This window comes from Eptesicus fuscus, chromosome 7, assembly GCF_027574615.1.
Source record: "Eptesicus fuscus isolate TK198812 chromosome 7, DD_ASM_mEF_20220401, whole genome shotgun sequence".
Classification (NCBI taxonomy): domain Eukaryota; kingdom Metazoa; phylum Chordata; class Mammalia; order Chiroptera; family Vespertilionidae; genus Eptesicus; species Eptesicus fuscus.
The window spans coordinates 63,522,467-63,549,540 of NC_072479.1; the positions used below are offsets into that span (position 1 = coordinate 63,522,467).

Genomic DNA, 27,074 nt, shown 5'->3' on the forward strand with positions numbered 1-27,074 from the left:
TTTATTCCATTTTAAAATTCCCTCAAGTAATTTTTTCTTTAATATGAAGAATGTGCTCCCAAATATATTTTTACAAAGTGTTCATATCCTTAAATAAGAATGTGATGGGGAAGAAATGGAATTGAAATTGTAGAACATGTGTTTGTTTACACTGAGTTGTGAGGTCATACTTCCTGATCCACATTAAAGATTGATTAACATTGGCAAACGTAGCAGTGCACCTTAGTCGGTGATTTATGTCTAAACAAGCCATTGGAAACTGGAGTGGCTCCATCTCTTTCATGCAAACACTGAAGTAGTGTTTAGACTAATCTGATAACGCTGAATAGGCAGCAATTTGGATATTGTAATGAGTAAAACCCTTGTTTTTTGGCAAAGTAAATATATATTTATTAAATTAGTTTTTAATATTTGAAAATACTAATCTGCCTTCTTGGAAAGAAGGCTATTCAACTTGATGAATTTTCAAATTCAACACGACAAGGCAATCTTTCAAATGAGCCTGTCTGTTCCTTAATTTCAAGCAAGTTGGATTCAGCCAAAACAGTCTACTATCTAGCCATGAATAAGCACTGACAAAAAGTGCAGAAATAGAGACAGATGGAATCCCCATGGCCTGGGGGGTTAGGGAGATATTGTGGAGGAATTGGGACTTCTTCTGGGTCTTGAGCGAATACAATTTGGATTGGCAGAGAAGATAAAGAGCAAGACATGTTTTGGAGTTTTTCTGCAACAACAGGCTTATATCCAGGAGTGTTCTTAGATTAAACTGCAAAGATAGGGACCAGATTGTGGAGGAACAGTGGGTTATAAGGAGTGGTTCTGCTCTAGGTTTGCCAATCATGAGCTTACAGCAACCATTTGTGAAACTTCTCAACTTTTAACAGGTTCCTTGGCTGTGAGAAGTGGTAACCCTATCTGTTTCCTGCAGGTCATAGGGTTATTGTGAGAATAAACATGTCATACATATGAACATGCACTATAAGAATCCAAGTTCTATGGAAATGTCAAGTGATAGATCTGTTCATGGTTAGCAACCTTGGCTGGGGGCTGTACTCTGCTTAAGTATTTTAGTATGCACCCCAGCTCAGTTTCCTCTTATTTCCTACAATAATTATTTCAAACATTCACCATTTCCTGTAAATCTTTGGCTCTACCCATTCTTCTGTTCTCAGAAGATACATTCTTTACCAACAAAACATAAAACAGGAACAATAACTTCCTCATCCTCCTGCTCCCATTACATAAACCCACACCCTTCACACTCACCCTTCCTTCCCTCTCCCTAGTGTCAGTGGAATAGATACCACTCCTCCTAGAAGTAATGGGTCCATCTGAGTACTGAATCCCATTTCTTCCTGTCTTCAGAGGAAACCTGCCATCTATTATCCTCTCAACATCTTTCTATTCACTCCCTCCCATCAGCATTTATTTTTTTAATCCTCAGCCAAAAATATGCTTTTTTTTAAATTGATATTTAGAGAGAGAGGAAGGGAGAGCAAGAGAGAGAAAAACATCGATATGAGAGTGAAACATCGATTGGTTGCCTCCTGCATGCACCCGACTGGGAATGGAACTCGAAACCTGGGTATGTGCCCTGACTGGGAGTCAAACCCATGACCTTTTGGTGTATGGGATGACGCTCCAACCAACTAAGCCATGCCAGCCAGCGCCCTCCAGCCAGCATTTAAATATGATCAAGTTTATCCCTAAACCTCATGTCTCCTTCTAGCTTTTGTGTCATTGCTCCTCTTCCCCTTTTTAGCCACATTTTTTAAAAGTGTGATCTATATTCAGTGTCTCCATGTCTTCAAGCTATATGCTCTCTTTAACCCACTTCAGTCTAGATTTTTCATCTCATATCCCCTCCAACCTACTCTCACCAAGGTCACAGATAACTAACTATATTGTTAAATCAGACATCTTTCATCTGTATCTTGCTTGACCTCTAGGCAGCAATTAATTCTATTGATCACTCCCTCCTTCAAACACTTATTTACCTTCTCTTCATGGTACTACATTTTATTGATCAGGGATCAGAGTTACAAACAACAGAATTCACTCTTGTAATTTAAACAGAAAAGGAATATATTGAGGGATGTTAGGTGGGTCACAATATATATGGGAGGACAGTTTAGATGATATTCAAACAAGGCAACAACCTATCACACCTGGGTACAAATCCCGCTACCCTGGCCTCTTAGTGTTGACAACACAAGTCACCCAAACATTGCATCCTTTTCACTGATGATGCCCAAGCCTGGACTCCAGAAGCTAGGCCCCTGCTACCAGCCTCAGTGCTGATGCTTTCTCCATCGCACCTGCTGGAAGATCTCACAGCCTCGCTTAGTCATGAGTTCTCTTCTGAACTGGCTTTGCCTGAGTGCTCCTAGGTTCCAGGCCTATGTCCTAGCTGCCAAGTACACTAAAAATTTCAGTTCTGACTTTTTTTTTTCTTGGGGAGATGAGGATTTCCCCAAATATAAAAGGTTTATTGAAAAGGTGAGAGTTGACCACTATTTTGACATTTGTCTGCTTTCAACACTCTTCTAATTTTGCTGCTACCTGCCTGAGCCATCTTTCTCAGTCTCCTTTCTTTAGTTGCCCCTTAAATGCTGAAGTTCTCCAGGGCTCCATCTTAATTTTTTCCTTCTCATTCTGTCCTTCTCCCTGGGTGATGTTGGGTAAGACCATGGTTTTAGTTGCATTCTCTGGGCTTAAGACTCCCAAATTTTGACCTCCAGTCCTATCCTCTCTCCTGAACTCCAGGCCCACAACTGCCTCTTGGACACTCCTACTTGGATATGCCATAAGCACCTCAAATTCAACACATCTAAAACCATACTTCTCTGTCACCCACATATATTCCTCCAGTTTCCCACATTAGAGATCCACCCAGTTGTTAAGAAAGGAGGATGTTATCATTGGGAGCTTCCCTCTCTCATCTGTAGGTTTCCAGTCAATCTGAAAGTGCAATCAATTGTAGACCCCATACATATATATTTCGAATCTGCCACACTCTCATTATATTTAACTACAATATACTGTCCACAGATATAGGAATCCAAATTATTAAGTGAGCTTCCTCTTAGCTTCTAGTTTTGCTCTTTTCTAATCCAGGTCTTGCTTAGCAAACTCATGTCACCTCATTTGACTACTTAACATTCTTCAGAGGTGAAGCACCCGTGGCTGCCCCTCCCCCCCCCCCCCCCCCCCCAATGCATGTGCTTCTATGGATGTAGAATATCTCTGGAAGATTGCACAGGAAATTGGTAACAGTGGTTGCCTCAGGGATTGGGAGTGGGAGAACTGAGTGGCTAAGAGTCAGACTTATTTTTATTGTGCATTCTATAGTATCTGTAAAATTCTATACTCTGTGCACATGTGATATATTAAAAATTGATTTAAAAAACTTTAATAGATTTCTGTTGATCATAAGATAATGTCAAACTCTTGTACATATGTAAGATCACCACACAGAATAGCTCCTGCTTACTTCATTAGCCACATGGATTGTTTTGCTATTCTTTGACTATATCAAATTCTCTCATTTTCTAGCATTTTGCACATAGTCCCTTGTTTGAAATACACTTTTCGTTCCCATCTCACCTGGGTAATTCTACTTCTCCCTAGTCCTCTGCTTAGATGGCATGTCCTCCTGGAATTTTTACCTTGTCATAAGACTAGATTTGAAATTCTCACCTCTCCCTCCCCCGCAACGGCACTATTCTTATCAACCCCACATAACATTTTTATATTTTATTTTTAAAATATATTTTTATTGATTTCAGAGAGAAAGGGAGAGCAAGAGAGGGATAGAAACCTCAATGATGAGGGACAATCATTGCTTGGCTGCCTCCTGCACACTCCCTACTTGGGATCAAGCGGGCAACCTGGGTATATGCATTGACTGGGAATTGAACTGTGACCTCTTGGTTCATATAGGTCGATGCTCAACCACTGAGCCATGCTGGTCGGGCTCCCAAAACATTCTTAAAAGTATTATTTGTCTCTTTTGTCAGAAAGACCATAAGATATACAGGACACATGCTATAGCTGTTTTATTCAAGGCTATGCCATTGGTATAAAAGTAAATATATTGGATATAGTAGGAATTCAATGGATATTGCTTACATGGATAAACTCATGCTTTGTTTCCTTTATTTCTTCATTTTTCAAATTATCTCATCTGTTCCCAAAGGTATTATTTTATGATCCACTCTCAACCTTGTCTCAGATTTTTCTTCTGCATGTTTTCATATATATTTTATTTTATTTTTTTTTACATATATTTTTATTGATTTCAGAGAGGATGGGAGAGGGAGAGAGAGAAATAGAAACATCAATGATGAGAGAGAACCATTGATTGGCTGCCTCCTGCATGTCCCCTACTGGGGATCCAGCCTGCAACCTGGGGATGTGCCCTTGACTGGAACTGAACCTGGGACCCTTCAGTCCATAGGCTGATGCTCTATCCACTGAGCAAAACTGGCTAGGGTTCCATATATATATTTAAATTCAGGAATCCCAAAGGTAGGAATAACATATTCTATTAATAGTACTAAAAAAACTGATATAGCTTTAACTCTTCTTGAAAAATGTACCATACAATTTACAATGAGTGAATTTTTAAAAATAAATGAAATAAATGTATGGTTATTTTTTGAAATGTCAAAAATCATATGTTTTAGTAACATGATAGATATAGTATTTAATATATAAAAATTAATATTTGGTAAACAAACTTATTAATGTTAATGACTTAAAAACATGGTTACTGGCAATTCCTTTAAATGTTAGCTTATTTGTAAATGACATTTTAAATATTCTTTACTGATTTTTCACTGAGCAGCCTATTTACACTTGTTAATTTTTTATTTAAAAAAAATACTCTTATCTCCCCAAATGTTAGTCTCAATTTTTCCCCAAAATTTCATTTCTCAGAACTTAGCCTTTTTCTATTGATCTCTTTGCCAACTTTGCCACGCCAGTTTTCCACAGCCTAGACTTAGCAATAGCCCATACTGATCGGTATTAGATCTTCAGTATGTGGAATTCTTGCAGTTGAGCTGCATGATTTTATTGGCTGAGCAAGAAGGCATTAGTGTTCATCAACATATTTTTTTTTGTGTGTGTGAAACCAGATATTAAAGAAATTTGAAAAAATAAAAATATTAAACAGTGCCATTCTCATTATTTTTTTAGAAGTCAGTTTTTACAAAAATGTGTTATGTAGTAAGTTCATTGTGATTTTTAATTAATTGATACATTTTTTTAAAATGTCTGTTTGAATTTCTATAGCAACTTAAGTTCTTCAGAGTGTTCAATCATTTTAAAGAGGACAAAGGAGTCCTCAGACCAAAACAACCGCCCAGGGGTTGTTTCAGAGATGGACAGAGCTCCTATGCTACTTAAGTCATTCTTTTTTTTTTTTTTTTTTAATTTCTTTATTGATTAAGGTGTCACATATTTGTCCTCATCCCCCCATTCCCATCCCACCCCTCTCCCCACGCATGCCCCAATCCCCTGTTGAACTTAACCGTTGGATAGGCTTATATGCATGCATACAGGTCCTTTGGTTGAACTCTCCCCCTCCCCCCCCCCTCCCCCTCCCCTCCCCTATCCTCCCTCGGAGGCCCGATAGTCCGATCAATGCCTCCTTGCTTCTGGTTCTGTTCTTGTTCCTCTCATCAACATATTAATATAATTTTTTTTGCAGGGCAAAATGAGATAAATGCTGTGCCTTAGAAACACAGCGTGCTTTTTCCTAATGGCCTCAGTGAAAAGGCATTATGGGGAGCTAGGTGGTGTGGCAGAAACACAGAAGAGAGGGAGTATGTGTGCCCACTGCCTCCACGGCTAGCGTGGAGACCAGTCTATAGGCCAAAAGGAACATTAACTGGGGACCTGGGGTCTGGAAACTGTTCTCATTATGATTGCCAATCATTAACTGTTTTACTTTTGCTCTAAGAGGATATTAAAAAAACACAGATCTAATTCAATTATTCCTTTCCTAAAAGCTTTCCTATTTCACATTGGAATGCAGTCCAAAGTTTTTAATGTGACTCACAAAAGTGTCCTGATCGGATCCCTCCTCTCTCTTTAGTTTGTCTCTGGCATCTCTGCCTCCATTTCGTCCATCGTAAATGACTGGGGTTTGGTTAGATGATTTCTAAAGTTCCTTTCAGATCTAAAAGTCGGTGATTCGCAATAATTACAAATTGGCCTCAGCTTTCAGATAGGATAAAAGGGAATTTATAAATTTATGTTCTAAAGTAGACCAGCTTGAATTATCCTGAGGCAAGAGAACTTGTTCAAGTAGAAGAGATACTGTTTACTTACGCTTTTTAAGTTTGGTGGAGTGTGACTGTGCATCCTACAGATTTCTGGAGAATCGGATTCCCTACTGCAACCATATAGATCATGTTCTCATTGTTAGAATTGTGAAGTATGAGGACTGGTAATGACGGGAATGTCTAGTCTTTGCTGTTATAGATAATGGAATTAATGTCCAGACAGATGAAGTGCCTGTCAGGTTTATAATGGAGCCAAGGACTGGGATCTAAGTTTCTTTATTCCCACTGCAGTGTTTCCACTATATAAGACTATTTCATCACCTTGGCTTATGTTCGCCGTTCCCACAAAAAGCCCATGTCTGAGTAACTATGTACTGGGAAGAAAGTTGTACTGCCAAATTGAGTTCCAGGTCAGACTAGTATGAATAAGGATACTTACCTTTTTATCATTCTAGAAGAAAAGCCATGAAAGGATTAATTCAGCAGATACTTCATGAGGGCCAGCCATTGTTCTAGAACAGACACTCCTGAATCTTATATTTCAATATAAATAGACTAGAGGCCTGATGCACGAAATTTCCTCTGGCTGCTGGCACCGGCTTCCCACTGGCCCCCGGGACCTGGGCTTCCCTCGCAGCCCCAGCTTAGTCCGGAAGGACGTCCGGACTAATTAGCATATTATGCTTTTACTAGAAGCCCGGTGCATGAAATTCGTGCACGAAGGGGGGTTGTCCCTCAGCCCAGCCTGTACCCTCTCCAATCTGGGACCCCTGGAGGGATGTCCAACTGCCCGTTTAGGCCCAATCCCCGATGGGCAGTCGGGCATCCCTCTCACAATCCAGGACTGCTGGCTCCCAACTGCTTGCTTGCCTGCCTTCCTGATTGCCCCTAACCGCTTCTGCCTGCCAGCCTGATCACCCCCTAACCACTCCGCTGCCAGCCTGGTTGATGCTTAACTGCTCCCCTGCCAGCCTGTTTGCCCCCCAACTTCCCTCCTCTGCCAGCCTGGTCACCCCTAACTGCCCTCTCCTGCAGGGTTGATCACCTCCAACTGCCCTCCCTTGCAAGCCTGGTCCCTCTCAACTGCTCTCCCTTGCAGGCTGGTCCCTCTCAACTGCCCTCCCTTGCAGGCTGGGTGCCTCCCAACTGCCCTCTCCTGCTGGCCATCTTGTGGTGGCCATCTTGTGTCCATATGGGGGCAGGATCTTTGACCACATGGGGGCAGACATATTGTGTGTTGGAGTGATGGTCAATCTGCATATTACTCTTTTATTAGATAGGATAGAGGCCTGGTGCAGGAGTGAGGGCCAGCTGGTTTGCCCTGAAGGGTGTCCCAGATCAGGGTGGGGGTTCTCTTGGGGCGTGGGGCAGCCTGAGCAAGGGGCCTGTGGTGGTTTGCAGGCCAGCCATGCCCCCTGGCAACCCAAGCGGAGGCCCTGGTATCTGGAATTTATTTTCCTTCTACAATTGAAACTTTGTAGCCTGAGCGGAGCCAAGCCTGCTGCTCCCTCTGTGGCCGGCAGCCATTTCTGTGGCAGTTAATTCACCTTCTATAATTGAAACTTTGAAGCCTTAAGTGGAGGCTGGGCCCAGACAGGGTGTGCGGAAAGCTTTGCTTCCCCTGTTGCCGCCGGCAACCCTGGCTTGCTCTCTCAAGCTCCATTCTGCCCCCATTTCTGTTTGAATTTGTTTACCTTCTATAATTGAAACTTTGTAGCTTGAGTGGAGGCTTAGGCCTGCAACAGCTCCCGGAAAGCTTGGCTTGCTCTGTTACCTGGGAAACCTTGCTCTCTGTGGCTGTAGCCATCTTGGTTGGGTTAATTTGCATACTTGCTCTGATTGCCTGGTGGGCGTGGCTGGTGGGCATGGCTTGTTGGTGTGTCGATGGTACTGTCAATTTGCATATTACCTTTTTATTAGGTAGGATTATTATAGATAACAGACATATTAACAAATAATTTAATAGGTGACTTTGGATATTTTCAGATATTGAAAAGTAATACGGAGAACTAGGACTTAAATTTAGTTACCACCTAAGACTCATATTTTTATTCTTTCATGAACATTCTTCTCTCCTTGATTGTACCTCTCTTATCAACTCCACGATTGCACTGTCTTACCAACTCTTTTTTTTTTAAATATATTTTATTGATTTTTTACAGAGAGGAAGGGAGAGGGATAGAGAGTTAGAAACATCGATGAGAGAGAAACATCGATCAGCTGCCTCCTGCACACCCCCTACTGGGGATGTGCCCGCAACCAAGGTACATGCCCTTAACCGGAATCGAACCTGGGACCTTTCAGTCTGCAGGCCGACGCTCTATCCACTGAGCCAAACCGGTTTCGGCCGTCTTACCACTCTTGTGCGGTTTATTTTTCTGTGCCATTTCCCCACTCCCTTCCTTCTAAATGCTTTAATGTCTTTATATCAGAGCAAGTAATACACCTTCCTCATATTTGTTGGATAATTATGTGTACACACATTGTATCTCTTATCCCATAACTGTATTTCCATTTCTTCTTTCTGCACAAACTTCAATCAGACAGAATATTCAGTTTCTCAAGATTTTATATGTTCCTGCTTGTGCTGGCTATACTAGACTTGAGTCTCTACAGTACTCCCACTCATCTTTGAGCATCTCACTTTGACGGGAAATTCTCTTTTGTGGCAGCACCTCCAATTTTGTGCAAGTCTGTCGCTTTAAGCCTATTTCAAAATCCACCTCAAGCCCTGCTACTCCTGTCAAATGTCTATGGCCTAGTCACCAACCTTCCTCTGAATACCACTCCTTGTAGTGCATGCTTCCTTCTTCTCTTCTCTTCTCTCTTCTCTTCTCTTCTCTTCTCTTCTCTTCTCTTCTCTTCTCTTCTCTTCTCTTCTCTGTATCACTTAACATAAACCACCTCATGTTTTATTTATGTAATTGGATTCTGGCTTCTTAATTTTGTTATCAGCTTCCCAGGTTGGGGGAAGGAAAAATTATAAAATGATTTATATCACCAAATATAAATTCCCAAATGTGTTCTACATTAATAGGTGCTCAGAACAAACATGCACTGTGATTAAAAAAAGTTAATTGCTGCCCATTTAATGCACATTATATATGTTCCTGTTATATAGTATGTACCACTTTATAACGTTGTCATTTAAGTGTTATTTCTCCAGCTAGAATTTGTCTGTTGCCTAATGTAGAACGTGGGCATGGTGCAGGTCCATTATATACTTGTTGAATAAATGAACTTTTTTAGAAAAACTAGATATTCCAGAGCCTGTAATTGGCTCATGTTCATTGTGAATTTAAGGAGGGGCATGGGGGGAGTACAGTAATATAACAGTCCTGAGCCTTATTTGACGATGCCAAACTCTGTTTTCAAGGAACCATAAATCTCTAGAGATATTGCTCTCTAAAATGCAGGCTGAAAATGTCGAATGCACTGAACTGGGTGATGATGATGATGATGATGATGATGATGATATTACTGTTTCCTGGACTGTAAACCTTTTCAAGACAGGGTCTGTGCTTTAACTCTCTCTGTACTAAATTTTGAATGGATGGTAAAAGCCACATGGTCCAGTGAAAGCATTCTTTGCTGGTATCTCTATAGCACGTCCAACTCATCCTATCTAACAAAAGAGTAATATGCAAATTGACCATCACTCCAACACACAAGATGGCTGCCCCCATGTGGTCAAAGATGGCTGCGCACATGTGGACACAAGATGGCCGCCACAAGATGGCCAGCAGTGGAGAGCAGTTGGGAGGTACCAGGCCTGCAAGGGAGGGCAGTTGGCGATCAAGCCTGCAGGGGAGGGCAGTTAGGGGTGACTAGGCTGGCAGAGGAGGGAAGTTGGGGGCGACTGGGCCTGCAGGGAAGGGCAGTTGTGGGGGACCCAGGCCTGGAGGAGAGAGTAGTTGGGGGGACCAGGCCTGCAGGGGAGGGCAGTTAGGGGCAAACAGGCTGGCAGGGGAGCAGTTAGGCATCAATCAGGCTGCAGGGGAGTGATTAGGGGGTGATCAGGCTGGTAGGGAGAAGCAGTTAGGCGCAATCAGGAAGGCAGGCAGGCAAGCAGTTGGGAGCCAGCATTCCTGGATTGTAAGAGGGATGTCTGACTGCCCGTTTAGGCCCGATCCCTACTGGCAGTCGGACATCCCTCGAGCAAAAACGGGCAGTCGGACATCCCTCAAGGGGTCCCAGATTGGAGAGGGTGCAGGGTGGGCTGAGGGACACCCCTCCCTGTGCACAAATTTTGTGCACCGGGCCTCTAGTGTTTGAATATTTGGCAGGAAGATATCTTCTGTGGCAGCCCTTTCCAACTTGGTGCAGTTGTCTCTGCTTAAGAGAAAGTTATATGGAAGTACACTCAATTCCCCATACTATCCACCTATGTTGTAGTTCTAACTCTTAGGGTCATCAATATGACTCAAAGTCCATGAAAGACTTGGACAGAGAAGACATTCAATAAAGTGTAGAGAATTGAATTGAACTGTGAAAATTTGACTAAGTTTTTGAATTGGGATTTGGAACAAAAATATACGCTGGGCTAAGTTTGAACATGATTTTACATTAGATTCCTTTTTAATCTTGCTATTTTTGTGCCTGTGAGTATCTGCCTATGTCAATGGAAATGACATTTATGTAGCTTTGCAGTTGTGGTATGTAAATGTGGCTCTTTGGGAGTTCTTTTTCTGAAGATTGGGCATGAGACATTTAAAAAGGCAATTGGTGATTAGGTGTACAGTGTTGTGATGATATGTTTTGGTATTTTACTTCTCTTCCCCTCACAATAGTGCTTCAAGAAATAGGTGTGACATTTTATATCTTTTGATCATGGATCTAATATTTCCATGTTATCTAGATCATTCAAGTTCCTAAAAGGCTTCATATTAACTAGGTTCCTTGTTTTTGTTTATGACCCAACTTTGCATTTTCTCTGACTATATGGTAGCTTAAAAAGGAAACATTTACTAAAGGAAATTGGTAGAGCAGTATCTCCCAACATGTAGACCCAACAACAAACAACAGTTAAGAGTGTTATCATTTAACAAATTATTCCTATAAACCAACTTCTCCAATAGTGTGTGGCTGTAACTAGGGTCACATTTAATAGAAATAATCCTAAGTCACTGTGTCTTTCCCCATCTCCTCCTATAGGATTTAGTACTCTCCACGTTCCCATTCCTGTAGTATTCTTGGAGGAGATGTGCGATGTGCCACCCATACTTATGAGTTTGGTTTTTCCACGTTTGGTAGCTACTCCTGCTGGGTTAGGTGTCCTTCCTTAGGAGACTGCCTAGAGAAAGCATGTCAAACTCAAAGGCTAACACGGGCCAAATAAACAAGGTTTAAGTTATGTGGGCTGCAAAAAAACAAAAGCTTCAATTTTCATAGAAACATAGGTTTATTTCAATAGAGACATGCTGAATACAAAGGGCTGAAATAAATGAGTAATCGTTAACATAAAATAATAGAACATTTTAATAAAAATTAATATTTTTTTCTTGAACATTAACTTACCAGACACCAAATAACTGCACAAATCAATAAGTGTAATGCAAATAAACCTATTTTTCTTGTTCTCCAAAAGCGAAATATTTCCTGTTGCGCACAGCAAACAAGTCAGTTCAAGACTAATGACGTGGCAATCGACTGCTAAAACATTCACTGCTAGTATTAGTGGAGAGAAATGGTGCGCCTGTGCGTAAGGCGCGTAAGGGAAATGAATGCAACACGATTATAGTAATCAGTCATTAGCAAATGTTGTAGTTCGTTATTAATAATTATGTATGACAGGATATTGTAAAAATTAAGTTACAAAATGTTTATTAAAACATTTCTTATATACCATTATATTGGCTGGGCCAATATTCATTGTGGGCTACATGTAGCCCATGGGCTGCGAGTTTGACATGCTTGGTGTAGAGAAAGGTGCAGTGCCTTAAATAATTAAAGCTCCCTCCTCTGGGACTTAGCCCTGCTCTAGACACTGAAGCTACTTCCTTCATTTCTCTAGGGTCTGTGGCCTTTCACAGGAACTATTCTTCTGAGCAGATTCCACCCTGTATTCAGTAATTTTTCCCTCTGAGAACCAAGATGTCTTCACTGAGTCATGTTCATTATTCTTGGTTGTTTTGTCCCCAAAGGTGAATTCTTCATGCCTTTGTGCATGTGAAGTTCTTCATGGCCATCCTTCCAGCTCCCAAACATAAGCCCAGCGGACTCCTGCCATGGCTCTCAGTAGCTTCCACTTCTTCACAGCACCCTCTCAGAGGAGTGGGGTTAAAGTCTATCGATCAAGCTGAACACATCAATAATCCCATCATTCCTATTATGATCTTAAGACCCTGGAAGCAAATGAGTTTTTCATCATATTCCCCCAGGTTGCTTGTAGTTTAATTTTCAGACTGTAATTGAATTGTCGTATTTTCCTTGAAGAGCAGTGCAAACATTGAGAAGTAGCATGTTATCATGGAAAGAATATTATCCTATAAGTCAGAAAATCTGAGAGCCACTCTTAGGTCTTCCTTAAGCTATCCTTGAAGCATTTGTTCATTCATCCTGTAATATTTATTGACCCCATAATGTCCTAGACACCTTACAAGGTATTGTGGATACAAAAATGAATTAAATTCTCAGTGTTTCTTAACATGGTTATGCGTTAGTCCAGGGCTAATCTAATTATGGTCTGCAGGCCAAATTTTATTCCCCATATGTTTTTATAAATAACACTAGAGGCCCAGTGCATGATTGAATCATGCGCGTGTAGGGTCCCCGACACGCTTTTGCTTTTCGCGGTGGAGCTGGGTGCCTGTCCGCTGGTGCTGGAGCAGACAGGCACCCAGCTCCCCCACTTTTGATGGTCCCCGGTCTCTGAGGGGGGCTACCCTGCTGTTGAGAGGTGCAGGGGGTGGGACTCCCTCCCCCTGTGCCTCTCAATGGCCGCTGAGGGGGGCTGCCATGGACACCTGGCTACCCTGCCGTTGAGGCGCAGCTGGATGTCCGCGGCAGGCCCCCTCAGCGGCCGCGGATCTGGCCGTTGAGAGGCACAGGGGGCGGGAGTCCCGCCCCCTGCGCCTCTCAACAGCAGGGTAGCCCCCCTCAGTGGCCACGGATCCGTACCTCTCAATGGCCGGATAGGCCACCCCGAGTCCCGCCCCCCAGTCTCCTGCTGCCCAATCGTGGGAGTAGCAGAGTGATGGTAATTTACATATTACTCTATTATTAGATAGGATTTTATTAGAACATTACATACATATTGTCTATGGTTGCTTTCATGCTACAACACCGGAGTTAATAAGTTGCAACAGAGATCCTATGATTCCTAAAGCCTAAAATATCTAGCATCTGACTCTTTACTGAAAAATTTTGCTGACTCCTGCATTAGACTCATCATGGAGAAAATTAAAAAAAAAAAAAATTGCCTGTGTTTCACCAAGATAATTAAATCAGAATTTGGATGGAGTGGGGGGTTGGGAGTTGGCCAAGAACCATTGTTTTCAAAAAGTATCCTAGATAAAATAATGTGCAGCCAGAGTTAACAAACATAAACAGATGATCCCTGCCCTCGAGGAGTACATGGTTTATTGGGGAGAAGAGGCTCACAAAAATTAAAAAAGGTACAATGGATGGATCTAAAATGTAAACATTTACAAACTTCCAAGGGAACACTGCCTCGGGAGCATTTTACTTCATTAGGGAAGTTTTCACAGAGAGACATGTAAACGGATTTCTGACAGATGTGTGCACTGGTGGACAGAGCCACTGGGTTGTAGTAGGCTGAGAAGGAGTAGAGAGAAAGCATAAGCCAAGGCATATAATTATGCAAGAACATAGCCCATTCAATGAGTAATCAGAAGCTCAGTGTGGCCAGAACACTGAGAGGGAAAAGGAGAGGGAGGTCATCTATACCAATAAAAGGGTAATATGCTGATTAGACTGGGTGAGCGAACGTCTGACTTCCTTCCGGACAGTTAGGGGGCCACCAGGTCAGCAGGGGGGCAGTTAGGGGGTGACCAGGCCAGCAGGAGGGCAGTTGGGGGGGGGCGACCAGGCCGGTAGGGAGGCAGTTGGGGGACGATCAGGCAGGCAGGCAGGTGAGCAGTTAGGAGCCAGCAGTCCCAAATTGTGAGAAGGATGTCCGACTGCCGGTTTAGGCCCGATCCCTGTGTGGCTCACCTGGCTATGTCCTGTAATTGATCCATTTCTCTTAATAGTACAAATGAGGACAATACTACTTTATGAATTCGCCACAAGGATTTGAGAAAGCAGACTTCTGGAGGAGAAGAATCTTGCCTGGTCAATACATTAAGGCCCTTAATTAAGAGTTTTACATAATGATAAAATATTTGTAAAATACTTTATGTTCCATGCAGAGAGATGCTGTACAATGGGGACAGTTTTATGGTCAAAATTCACATTCTTCCCAATTAGCACTAGTGCCTATTATGGCTTAACATTTGTAAGTCTTTATACTCAAAACTTGGTGTATGAATTACTATAGAAGTTCTTCACTATGATACCTTATTTTACAGTTTCTCATTTATATCAGTTCTCTACATTGTAATTTCATCTCTGTTCTGACATTTACTGGGATAGCTGTATCTCTACTTGTATCTCTAATAAGCTACATGTTATTGGTTTCATATCTCTAAGTGAAGTTATTGAAGTCCTAGTATATATTGCATATTTTATTCACCTCTTGCAGGGTCTCACCAAGTGTACAGAACAGCCAGTGAATCAAAAAATAATATATGATAGGCTCAGTAATGGAAGCTTCCAAGACTGTAAGGCAGCCCAATCTGTACTTTCTGATTCTGTTAATCTCACACAGGTAGATGAATGCACTGGAAATTTCCAATTATATTTAGAATGCTGCAAGTTGAAATACATAGACATCTTTGAAACCCCAGAAAGAGCTGTTGGAAAAACTTTTATAGTTTCTGTCATTTGAAAACTAATCATTCCTATTAAAGATGTTTTGAATACCTTAAAAAACACTTTTAACATATTTTTATGGATTTCAGAGAGGAAGGGAGAGGAAGAGAGAGATAGAAACATCAATGATGCCAGAGAATCATTGATAGGCTGCCTCTTGCACGCCCCCTACTGAGGATTGAACCTGCAACCTGGGATGTGCCCTTGATGGGTGTCGAACCCAGGACCCTTCAGTCCTCAGGCCAATGCTTTATCCATTGAGCCAAATTAGCCAGCACTTGAATACTTTTTAAAAATGCTTTTCAACTATTAACTATTGTTACTCCCTGCCAAAGAAAATTATAAGAAACTCTAGAATATTGGCCACTATTGACTTCTTTCCTCTGCCTTTTCTTCACAGACATTGATGAATGTGCTGAAGGGCGCCATTACTGCCGCGAGAATACCATGTGTGTCAACACCCCGGGCTCCTTCATGTGCATCTGTAAAACTGGATACATCAGGATTGATGACTATTCATGTACAGGTAAATAGTGGCTCCTTATGAAATAATATCTTTCTATGTCTTCAGTTTCTTTTTAAAGTTTCTAAAAGAAATTCTAATTTTTTGGAGAAGTCTGCCATAAATTTTTCCTTACTACAAAACAAGTCATAAGCAAAAGCATATGGTTGTTGTTTTTTTAATATATTTTTATTGACTTCAGAGAGGAAGGGAGAGGGAGAGAGATAGAAACATCAATGATAAGAGAGAATCATTGATCGGCTACTTCCTGCAATGCCCTGTACTGGGGATCGAGCCTGCAACCTGGGCCAAGAATTGAACCATGACCTCTTGGTTCCTAGGTTGATGATGAACCACTGAGCAACACCAACTGGGCTAAAAGCATATGGTATTGATTTTGGTAGTTAATTGTGAGTCTGATGAAAGTTTTATACTCCCTGATAGGAAGGTAAAGATCAACTTAATAAACAAATCAGTATTATACTAATTTTAAACACAAACAGGACTTATACTTGTGTGAATTCTATGGCAAATCTGAGAAATGACCCCTAAATAGAATCTCCTTTACATATATGAGAGTAAATTTTGAATAGAGGAATAACATAAATAATGTTATATCTTTAAGAAATAGATTTTTGGAGTGCTGGGAAATGGGAATATTAAAGAGAATTGACCTTCTTCATACCTTTGGGCAGTACAGTTGAATACATCATAAAAATTTTGCTTGTGTTTGTTTTCTAAAATATCATATCAAGACCTCTTAGTACCACCCAGAGTCCTGTTCAGGGATATCTTGAATGTTTGTAATGTCTTAAGATAGTCCTGGGATAAGACAACTTATTAACTTCATATGGTATAGGCTCCTACCTGTAGAATATGAAAGAAAATGGTGTGGAAGAGGAGTTTGAAGACTATGGGGTTTGAGGAAATGTGGGTGTGAAATAAGACATTCCTTTGGATTTCTTTTTTATTTTTATAAGTATATGTGAGAAAAAAACACAGGTAGAATCATAAAACTGGAGAGCACTTAAAATGTTATTCTTGTCGCTGTTTACCGTACCTCCAACTTTATAACTTTTATCTGAGAGATATGTAAAGAATACTTAGAGTTTTCCAGGGAAAGCGGCTTTTAACACTTCCCAGTAATAATATGAATCTATAATAAAAGTGCTACCTTATGCCTTTGTATTGGTGTGTCCCCCTTAAGTATTATAGTGACCATACCGTGTACTACTTAATATCCCGTTCATCAGTTAGAGCAAGGGGAAGGGCCTGCCTCTGAATTCAAATATAGTATTTATAGAAAAAATGATGGAAATAAAAAATAATGAGAAGTGACTTCCCAATCAATGGAGAATAACCAAAGATATTCCGAGGGAAGAAAATATATAGAGTTGCCAATAAATTTACAAATTCTTGCTTTTTATTTTGTTAGTTCATCCTAAACATTTCCACAGTATGGGAAAAAATTGTGCACTTTTTCTTTAGACAAAATTTAATCCCCCTTAGTGGCAGTGTCTTGAAGGGCTATGGAGATATTTTTCAACATAAAAAAGGAATATAAAAGAACAAGTTTCAATAAATACACAGTTTGTGGTAATATTGGTAATATCAATAAGTCTGAGTTCCAAAGTAATGGTTGACAGCAATAACAAAAAAAAACTATCTGAGATAAAATTGCCACTCCCAGAGTGTGGTATTTCAAGATGTGCTCATTGAAAATAAGAGCACCAGCAATTTTCTGATTCCTTTGCTTTAGGGACGTAAAAAGCTGTGTACATTTTTGTACTTCTTAGTGATTCTTTTTGTTTTCTTATATTCTTTTTATTATTTTCTTATTTTTAACTTTTTAGAAAAATATATATTTTTATTGATTTCAGAGAGGATGGAAGAGGAAGAGAGAGATATAGAAATATCAATGATGAAAGAGAATAATTGATCGGCTTCCTCTTGCATGCCCCATACTGAGGATTGAGCCTGCAACCCGGGCATGTGCCCTGACCTGGAATAGAACTGTGACCTCCTAGGTCAATGCTCAACCACTGAGCCACGCCAGTTGGACTGTTTTCTTATATTTTTAAAAAATGTTAGAGATTTTGACTAAGAGTGCATGACACACAATTGGGCCTAGTACTGAATGAGGAGCATTTCAGAGCAGCAGGATATTTTCAAGGGGTTCATTACCATTCCAAACCTGTCTGCTGGCTGTCAATTCAGGGACCAGCTTAGCTGTCACCCCTTACGGAGAATTTCTTGCTTTGTCTTTACCTCTTTGAATGCATTTCCCTTCCAAGTAAAATCCCACAAATTACTGTGAATTTTCTATTACTTTGGGAAAAATTTCCCCTAAGATTCCAAAGTACCTAATGATATAAATGAAGTGTCTCTTTATAGGAATGTGAAGGAAGGCCAAATTTATTTTAAGAAAAGCTGTTCAGGCCATGATTTTTGTGCCTCAGGAACCAAAGCCAAGAATTTCAAGATCTGGCATATGATGGATGAATTTCCTTCCTGATATGCCAGTATTTCCAACTGGCACCACTATTTCCATGCTTCTACTTAAAGAAGGGAGACTTTCTTGCCCTTAAATGTCTTATCCGCTACAAGTAGGTCTACAAATATGAGAATTTATATTTTTACACAAAAGCTGGGTTTGCTAGGGAATATGAGTGGATTTTATTTTGTAGTCCCAAGTCAGGTGATTTTTGACAAACATTTTATGTTAGACTATGCAGGGTGGGCACATATTCAGGCTGGTTCCTGTAAAGGAAATGGATGCTTAAATTCTACCACTTTGGGGCACTCTCCCTCCAGGGAGCAAGCCTGCTCCATTCCCTCCCTCTGCCATTCCCCCACAGGCACGTATCCCCTAACCTCTAAGGGACCCCATGCGACTTGCAACCAGGGAAACAATGGACAGAGGCACCTTGTCTGGGCTAACCCTTTGAACCTGTTACCAAGGCCCCTTTTTCTCCAACTTCCCAGTGAACCAAGCAGCCCAGCCTAGGTTCTCCTGTTGCTTCTTCTATGTCCTTCCTTGTTTCACTGCCCTAAGTCTATTTTTGCTGTGGTCAATGAATGCTTGTTACAAAAAAAAATTTTTTTTTTAAATTACCACTTTGCATCCCTCTCTCCACACTTTAATATCAGCATCTGCACAGACACTATGAAGAAATGACTCTTCTGGTAGAGGTTTTTCCCATGGGGCTGAAGGCTGTAGCCAGTTTGGCTCAGTGTATACTAATAGAGCATGTGTCTATAGACTGAAGTGTCTCGGGTTCGATTCCAGTCAGGCGATGTTTCTCTCTGTCTGTCTCTTCCCCTCCCTTCTACTCTCTCTAAAAATCAATGGAAAAATAGCCTTGGGTAAGGATTAATAACAACAACAACAACAAAACAAAACAAAACAAAAGACCAGAGCAGGACTTCATTTCTCCGATAAAGATTGGGCTTTATTTTCTCTGAGTTTTAGTAACAGATACATCCTTGCAGTAGGAGTCTCCAGAATAAATGTGAAGACGCCACTGCAGAGCCATTCTTTGGTTTGTGGCTGAGCTCTTGGAGTCCTGATTTTGTTTTGCTTCTGTATTCCTACTCCTTTTTCCTATTGAAGAGCCCCTTGACATAACCTAAAAAACTGACATGCTCAACCCTGTACCCAGAGGTCTCTCAAACTTGCTTCCCCTGTCTGAAATTAATCATAGACATTCTAATTTAAAGAATACTCAAAGAGCATTACCCTGTACTTTATAGTCAAGAGCTTTGATCAATAAAAGAAACCTTTTTTACTTTATAAGCCTATAGCTCTGGGGTAGAAATTATGTATGCCACAGAGTAATTACCTTCCATAGTTGGTAGAATTTCTGTTTTTTTCTTTCAGTTTCAGATGATTTGAGTTATATTTTCCTCATGATCATAAAATTTTGGAGATGGAAAAATTCTTTTTTTTAAATTTTTATTGATTTCAGAGAGAGAGAGAGGGGGAGAGAGAGAGAGAGAGAGAGAGAGAGAGAGAGAGAGAGAGAGAGAGAGAGAGAAACAGAGAAACATCAATGATAAGAAAGAGGCATTGATCGGCTGCCTCCCGCACGCCCCACACTGGGGATTGAGCCTGCAACCCGGGCATGTGCCCTTGTCCGGGAATCAAACCCTGACCTCGTGGTTCATAGGCCGACACTCAACCACTGAGCCACGCCGGCCAGGCTGGAAAAATTCTTAAGAATAATCTCACCCAATCTCCTAACTTTCATAAATGGGGGGAAACCAAGGCAGAGAGATGAATTGTCTTATTCATGGTCATACAGTTAGTGAGAGGCAATGAGGGGCCAGAAGATAAGCCTCTTTATATTCATCATCATTTGTTTAATTTGCAACCCAAAAAATAAATAAGGGGAAAAGATTTATATTTTATGTAGAAATACATTATTCAACTTAAAATATTCATTAATTAAACTGCCTTTCTTAGAGATTGTTTCAGTTCATTAGCTTAACTCCAAGAGACATTTTTTCCCCTACAGATTTTATAATAATAATCCTAAATCAGAATCAGTAGAAGAAATATAAATCACAATTTTCTAGGCCTCTGGCTCTATCATACAATTACACTAATGACTCAGTTGTGCCATTTACACAAATGATGCAGCAGTTTATAATCTTCGGAACTCATTAATATAATTTTCCTTTCAGTGCAGGTATATTTTTGTCCTAATTAAATCTTCATAATCTCTTCTACTTCTCACATTTTTTTTTCTGTTCTCAGAGAGGAAAGAAAGAGAGAGGTGGGGAGAGGAGGAGAGACAGAGAGAGAGAGAGGAGGGAGAGAAAGAAAGAAGGGAGAAAAGACAAAGGGAAGGGAATATAAGAGAAGGAAAAGGTTTGGTTCACATGAGCCAAGATATTAAAAGGGCATTCTTCAGCAACTCTGTGAAAACAATTTTTATGCATAACAAAGTTTCTTGTAAACTTGTCTTGACAAATGGCTTTCTTGAGTCCCTCACATAAACATTCATTAAATTCAGCAAATATGTTTGATCTTACTGGACATCTCTTCTTGGAATTGGTCTTATACAGGGGTTGGCAAACTCATAAGTCAACAGAGCCAAATATCAACAGTACAACGATTGAAATTTCTTTTGAGAGCCAAATTTTTTAAACTTAAACTTCTAACACCACTTCTTCAAAATAGACTCGCTCAGGCTGTCGTATTTTGTGGAAGAGCCACACTCAAGGGGCCAAAGAGCTGCATGTGGCTTGCGAGCCGCAGTTTGCCGACCACGGGTCTTATATAATGAGCGAAGAATAAAAATCTCTAGAAGCAAAGATAAAATCAAGAATTTTGGAATTATCAAAGGATAAAACATATTCATTTCAGATCTTCCTGATATGTCTCTCTGCTCCGATTATTATAGTAAGAAACACACAGTTCCGGTTCTTTCTTGTGTGTGTTGAGGAACTTGCTATCTTCCCACTGTTGTACAGTTCTTTAGAGTAGGATCAGGAGAGTGGGAAAGGTGGCCATAGAAGGGATGGGGAAAGTCTTGCCCAGCTTAGGGAGAAAATGGGTTCTTTAAGACAGTGGTTTTCCAACAGGGACAGTTTTACCTTCCCACCTACCGGAGATCATTTGACAATGTCTGGAAACATTTTTGGTTATCACAACTGTGGGACAAGGGGGCTGCTACCTGCATCTGGTGGGCAGAGGCCAAGGATACTGATAAACATCCCATAATATTATTATTAGACTGACTATCCCAGGGGTCCTCAACCTTTTTAAACAGGGGGCCAGTTCACTGTCCCTCAGGCCGTTGGAGGGCCCGACTATAGTTTTTAAAAAAAACTATGAACAAATTCCTATGCACACTGCACATATCTTATTTTGAAGTAAAAAACCAAAACGGCAAAAACACCCGCATGTGGCCCGCGGGCCGTAGTTTGAGGACGCCTGGAGTATCCTCTTAAGAAAATACCTTATTGTTCTGGGACCTTTTCAGCTGGGAGCTTTTTGCTGGTTACCTTCTGACTGAGTCAGTAATCTCTATCCCACACTGGTGGCCCTTCATAACAAAGAATTACATGACCCAAAAAGCCAGTAGGGCCAAGGCTGATAAATTCAGCTTTAGGTTCACCCAATGAAAATGGTAAGCTATGCACTTTCTTTTCAACTTTTCCTATTTTTCTTCAAGTTTCTTTTAGGCACTTCGCTCACTTCTTATAGTGCCCAATGTCCTCCTATTAGCCTTTGGCATGACAAAGGGACTCCTTCTCGGTAAGGCCCACTCTCCCTCAAGTTCTTCCCTCTCTTCTCTTCTCCCTTATTGAAAACCTCCTCTTAGCTCAGCCAGGGGAATATTCTGCAATGGCACAGTTGTAGGTGGCAGAGGGGATTGCTTAGGGCCCTTCAAACACCTATCCCGATGCCTGCTCAATGTGCTTTCTACTGGCCCTGCTTCCCTTACCCAGGGCCTTCTGATGCTGGCTTTGGTCCAGGCCTCATACCAAAGAAGGCCCATAAAGTGTCTAAACTGAGCACAAGGAATTCTACTTGATACTTGAGTTTTGTTGTTCAAGAGCCTCCTGTGGTGTTCCCCAAGGAGTTTTACTTCTAAAAGTACTTAACTTTTTATAGCATTGAATACTCCTAGTGCTTACATTTTATGACCCTAGAGTTACTTTTTTTTTTTGCTCTAACATGGTCACTACTTTTTTTTTTTTTTAATCACTATGGCCATCCTATTTGTCAGGCTCCTTTAGTTTGGTGTTTATGGAGAAGAGTCATGAATTTTATGATGCTATTGTTATCTTTTTTTACTGTTGGTTTCCTAGCATTTTAAAGAGTCTGCGGTACTGTTGCCATGCACAAAAGCTTACAGAGAAGGATTTGCTACTGGGCAACTGAAGCAAAGATTTTCAGTCAGTTGTAACCCATGCATACCCCTTCCTCAAACAGCTTCCTCTGGTGTGGTTTTTTTTTTTTTTTTTCTTTCAAGTTTCCTATCAAGCAATTCTAGAAAAGTTAATTTGCATAAAGTGTTTAAAGAGATAATATTGTAGAAAGGCAGCAATAGCATTATTGTTTTTTACTCTACATTCTTCCAAAAAGAATTTAAGTTGAAGCTGGTAATTTATTGTATGGGTGGATAGTAACTTTATTATCCGGTATTTAAAAATAGCTCTGGATGGATTTATCAAAATTGCACCTACAGAACAACACAGTACAACACAGATAATTCATTGTGTGTGTGCGTGCCGTGATAATTACTGTGTATAAATAGTAAAGGAAGCAAGAATACTGTGGACAATGGCAGAGAGGCTGGGGGGTGGGGGTGGGGGAGTACACAAGAAACACAGATCAGAGAGAAACAAGGCTAAAGAGCTGGAAGTGAAAATAAGCATATCAGACTTCACCAAAAAAAAAAAAAAAAAATCCTACATAAACAAGGTTATGCTAGTTGTAAAATGCCTTGGCAGCTTATCTTTAGCAAAATGCCTAGCAAAGGAGAAATCTTCAGAAAGTGTTGGCTACTATAATTGTTGTTACTATTATGATTAGACAAGCTCTCCTCTTATTTCCCTGGGACCCTTTCCACCGGGCACTTGTTATTTTCCAACTGAGTTATTATTTTCGTAAAGCAGATAGCTTTGCTAGAGCAATGGATTCAACGTGCTACTGTTTATTCAACTGTACTTATTGTGCACTGTGAATAGGGATGTAAAAAGAGAGCCCTTGGTGTAACTGAGTAGCACTTCTTCCTTCCACAGGAGGATTTTCCCTAGGATCGGGAAGGTTCCTATTGTTCTTGTGAATGAGTGTTAGGTTGGGATACCCTGGGGCGAGATAGAGGCAGCCAGGGACCTACCCTGGTTACTAACGTGCCCAGAGTAGAGAATATGGCCTCTAAGAATTAGAGAGTCTGGCCAGTTCTCAGGCAGGGCAGATTCTCCCAGCCGGCTGCTTCTATGTGGATTTCTTTTCTAAAGAATCACAGTCAGCAGTCAGACAATCCTGCCATCTGGACACGAGTTGCCATGACTATTGGGAAAGACTTTTGCATTTTTATGAACAACCACTCCACATCTTGTTCTTTTGGAGTCGGCATTGCAAAATACGATAAAATTGTGCTATCTTTCATCAAACATGAAAATCAGACAACCTTAGGTTTTAGAAATGTACAATGTGGTCCCTGATGCCAAAAGATGCCTCATTCATCTCCTGTAGTTCACTGAACATTATTACACTGTGTAGTCATTATTGAATAATTTGAAAACATAAACATGATTGCAAAAATTAAAATGTCAAGCCCTGAGACTCCAAGAATTCATAATGAAAAGCTGTTTTTAAGCAAGCATAATCAAGAGAGCATCTCTAGGAGAACGTGTACTGTAGTCACCAGGAAGGGTTAATGTTAGAAAACTTCAGGCCATGTCTGGAAAACTTGCAGAGAGCAGAAGTGAGACGTGTCTGCGCAGTTGGTGAGGAGGCCAAGGCAATGTGCTTATCTCTTTCCTGAAACACATATGTGCACGCATACAATTAGCAGCCAGCTCAAAATGAAACGGGCTCAAAGGCTCAGGGAGCCGAATTGCCTTTTTAAAGATGAAAAGCTTGGAAAGAAGTCTGAGCTATCTGAATCTGTCAGCTCCAACGGTTTCCAGGCTTGTCGGAACCTTTATGCGGCATCGCCACACAGCCTTGTCCCCATGTCTGACCTCCAGCTGGCTGTGGTCTGATCATCAGAGCACCCAGTGGGATGTGTCCACACCAGCCGGCCTCTGTGCCGGCTCACCTGAGCACAGCCTCATTAGCCAGCCTCACCTGCTTTGACGTGGTTAGTCAGGAAACCCTAATTCACCTTTGTCTCAAACGGCTGTATTATTTGAGTTGTATTTTTATATGGAAAGCACAGAGCTGAAAACTCACATAGGGGAGTAAAAAGATTATACAAGCAAGGAGTGTAATAATAGCGGTGTCTTAGCAACAGGCAGCTGTGGAGGACAGGATTATTGAAGTTGAGGTTCAGCAGATGCCTTTCATTTCCTCCCTTGATTGTTGGCTTTGACATGATAGCCAGAATGGAAGTGTGACCTCCCTGTGCCTCCTCGCTGTTCCAGTGCTCCATGGACGTGCTGCTGAGCAAATCTGGCAATGGGTGTGTAACCTCCTGGTGATATTGCTGGTGTCGATGCACTCATTTCCTCCCCAGTCCAGGGTACCTCAGCAGTGTCACATGCAGGTCATGGATCTGGGCTCTGAGGGTGAGTTTCTCTCAAATCCGGAGCCTTGTCTCTGCCATGTGCTTCTGCTGGGGTGGGGCAGAGCCAAACTGATTGCTTGGATAGTGCTTTCATCATCTGCAGTTGACACCTACTTCAGTGATTGGTACTTCCTTCATATAACGTCTGAAGCCATATAAGAGGCTTCCTTTTGCTTAAACAAAGTTCTTTTCTCAAAGGAAATAATATGGTATAAGTTATCTACTACTGTGTAACAAATAGTCCCAACATTTAGCTCCTTAAAACACTACACATTTATTGTCTCATTAGAGGCCCAGTGCACGAAATTTGCGCACTCGGGGCGGGGGCAGGGGGTCCCTCAGCCTGGCCTGCACCCTCTCACAGTCCAGGAGCCCTCAGGGGATGTCCAACTGACGGCTCCTGTTGGGAGCAGGCCTAAGTCGTCAGTCAGACATCCTTAGTGCTGCCATGGAGGTGGGAGAGGCTCCCACCACTGCCACTGCACTCACCAGCCATGAGCCTGGCTTCTGGCTGAGTGGCTCTTCCCCTGTGGGAGTGCACTGACCACCAGGGAGGGCAGCCCCTGCGTTGACCAGGATCCGGCTGAAACTGGCTCTCCGACAGCTCCCAAGGGGTCCTGGATTGCGAGAGGATGCAGGCCAGGCCCAGGGACCCCACTGGTGCACGATCAGGGCCAGGGAGGGACACAGGAAATTGGCCAGCCAGGGAGGGACCGTGGGAGGGCTCCAGGGCATGTTCGGCCGGGCCCTAGCAGCAAGCTAACCTACCAGTTGGAGCATCTGCCCCTTGGTGGTCAGTGCACATCATAATGACTGGTCAACCAGTCGACTGTCTGCCCCCTGGTGGTCAGTGCACATCATAGCAAGTGGTTGAGCAGCCTTAGCATATCATTAGCATATTATGCTTTGATTGGTTGAACAGATGACCAGACGACTGGACACTTAGCATATTAAGCTTTTATTATATAGGATAGTGTTGGTGGGTCAGGAATCTGGGCATGGAATAGCTGGGTCCCCTCTACTTCAGAGTCTCTCATAAGCCTGTAATCAAAGTGTCCTCTAGAGCTAGGGAAGGATTTTTTCTAAGCTTACCTATATGGCAGATTAAATGTCTCACTGGCTGTTGATATAGGGGCTTGTTCACATGGCAGCCTACTTCATCAAAGGCAGTAAGAGAGAGAGCCTGCTAGCCTGATGGAAATCACCATCTCTTGTAACCTAACTGCAGAAGTGACATCCTATTAACTTTGTTGTAATATACTGATGATAAGCAAATCACTACGTCCAGCTCATACTAAAGGCCAAATTACACAAAAGCATAGATATCAGGAGATGGAGATCATAGGGGACCATCTTAAAGGTTGCCTAGCCCAGCTGGGGTGGCACAGTGGTTGAGCATTGACCTATGAACCAGGGGATCGCGGTTCCATTCCCAGTCAGGGCACATACCTGGGTTGAGGGTTCGATTCCCCAGTGTGGGGTGTGCAGGAGGCAGCCAATCACTGATACTCTCTCATCATTGATATTTCTATTTCTCTCTCCCTCTCCCTTCCTCTCTGAAATTAAAAAAAAAAAACTATATTAAAAAATGTAAAGGCTGCCTACTACAGACATTGAATATTACATGAAGTTTTCAGAACTAACCCATTTCAGCTAAATATTGATAAAGAGCACCAAACTGAAGGATAAGAGTAAAGAGAGAGTAGTAAAAACGTGTTGTATAAGAACTGTGCATGAGTGATTGTGCAAACTTATGAGATGTCACACATTTCTTTTACTTTTCTTTACACTAGAGCTTTGATATGGGTGCATGGTAGTGTTATTGTTCAACTTAATAGATAGAAATAGTGGGAATGAATCATTACAGTGCATTGTGGCACATTCTGTTACCAAAGAAATGTGCAGAGCTGCTGGGAGCCCAGACAAGGCAGTGAGTGATCTGGCTTAAGCCTGCCTATGGGCAGGCATCACCAAGTGACATTTAAATTGAGATGTTTAAGGACAGAAACAGACATCTCAGAAGAGGAGACATTTCAGCAGGAAGGAAGAGTAGATACAAAAAATATAGGTTGTTTTATAATAGCAAGTTTA

At 41.5% G+C, this 27,074-nt stretch overlaps 1 protein-coding gene across 1 annotated transcript in view; it reads left to right on the forward strand.

The window, feature by feature from the left end:
- The window catches only part of NELL2 (neural EGFL like 2), a 366,183-nt gene that overhangs the window by 203,282 nt on the left and 135,827 nt on the right, over window positions 1–27,074 (forward strand). The window contains exon 14 of the mRNA XM_054719142.1: window positions 15,631–15,756. Within this exon, the coding sequence (XP_054575117.1) occupies window positions 15,631–15,756 (126 nt within the window). The remainder of the gene's footprint in view (window positions 1–15,630; window positions 15,757–27,074) is intronic.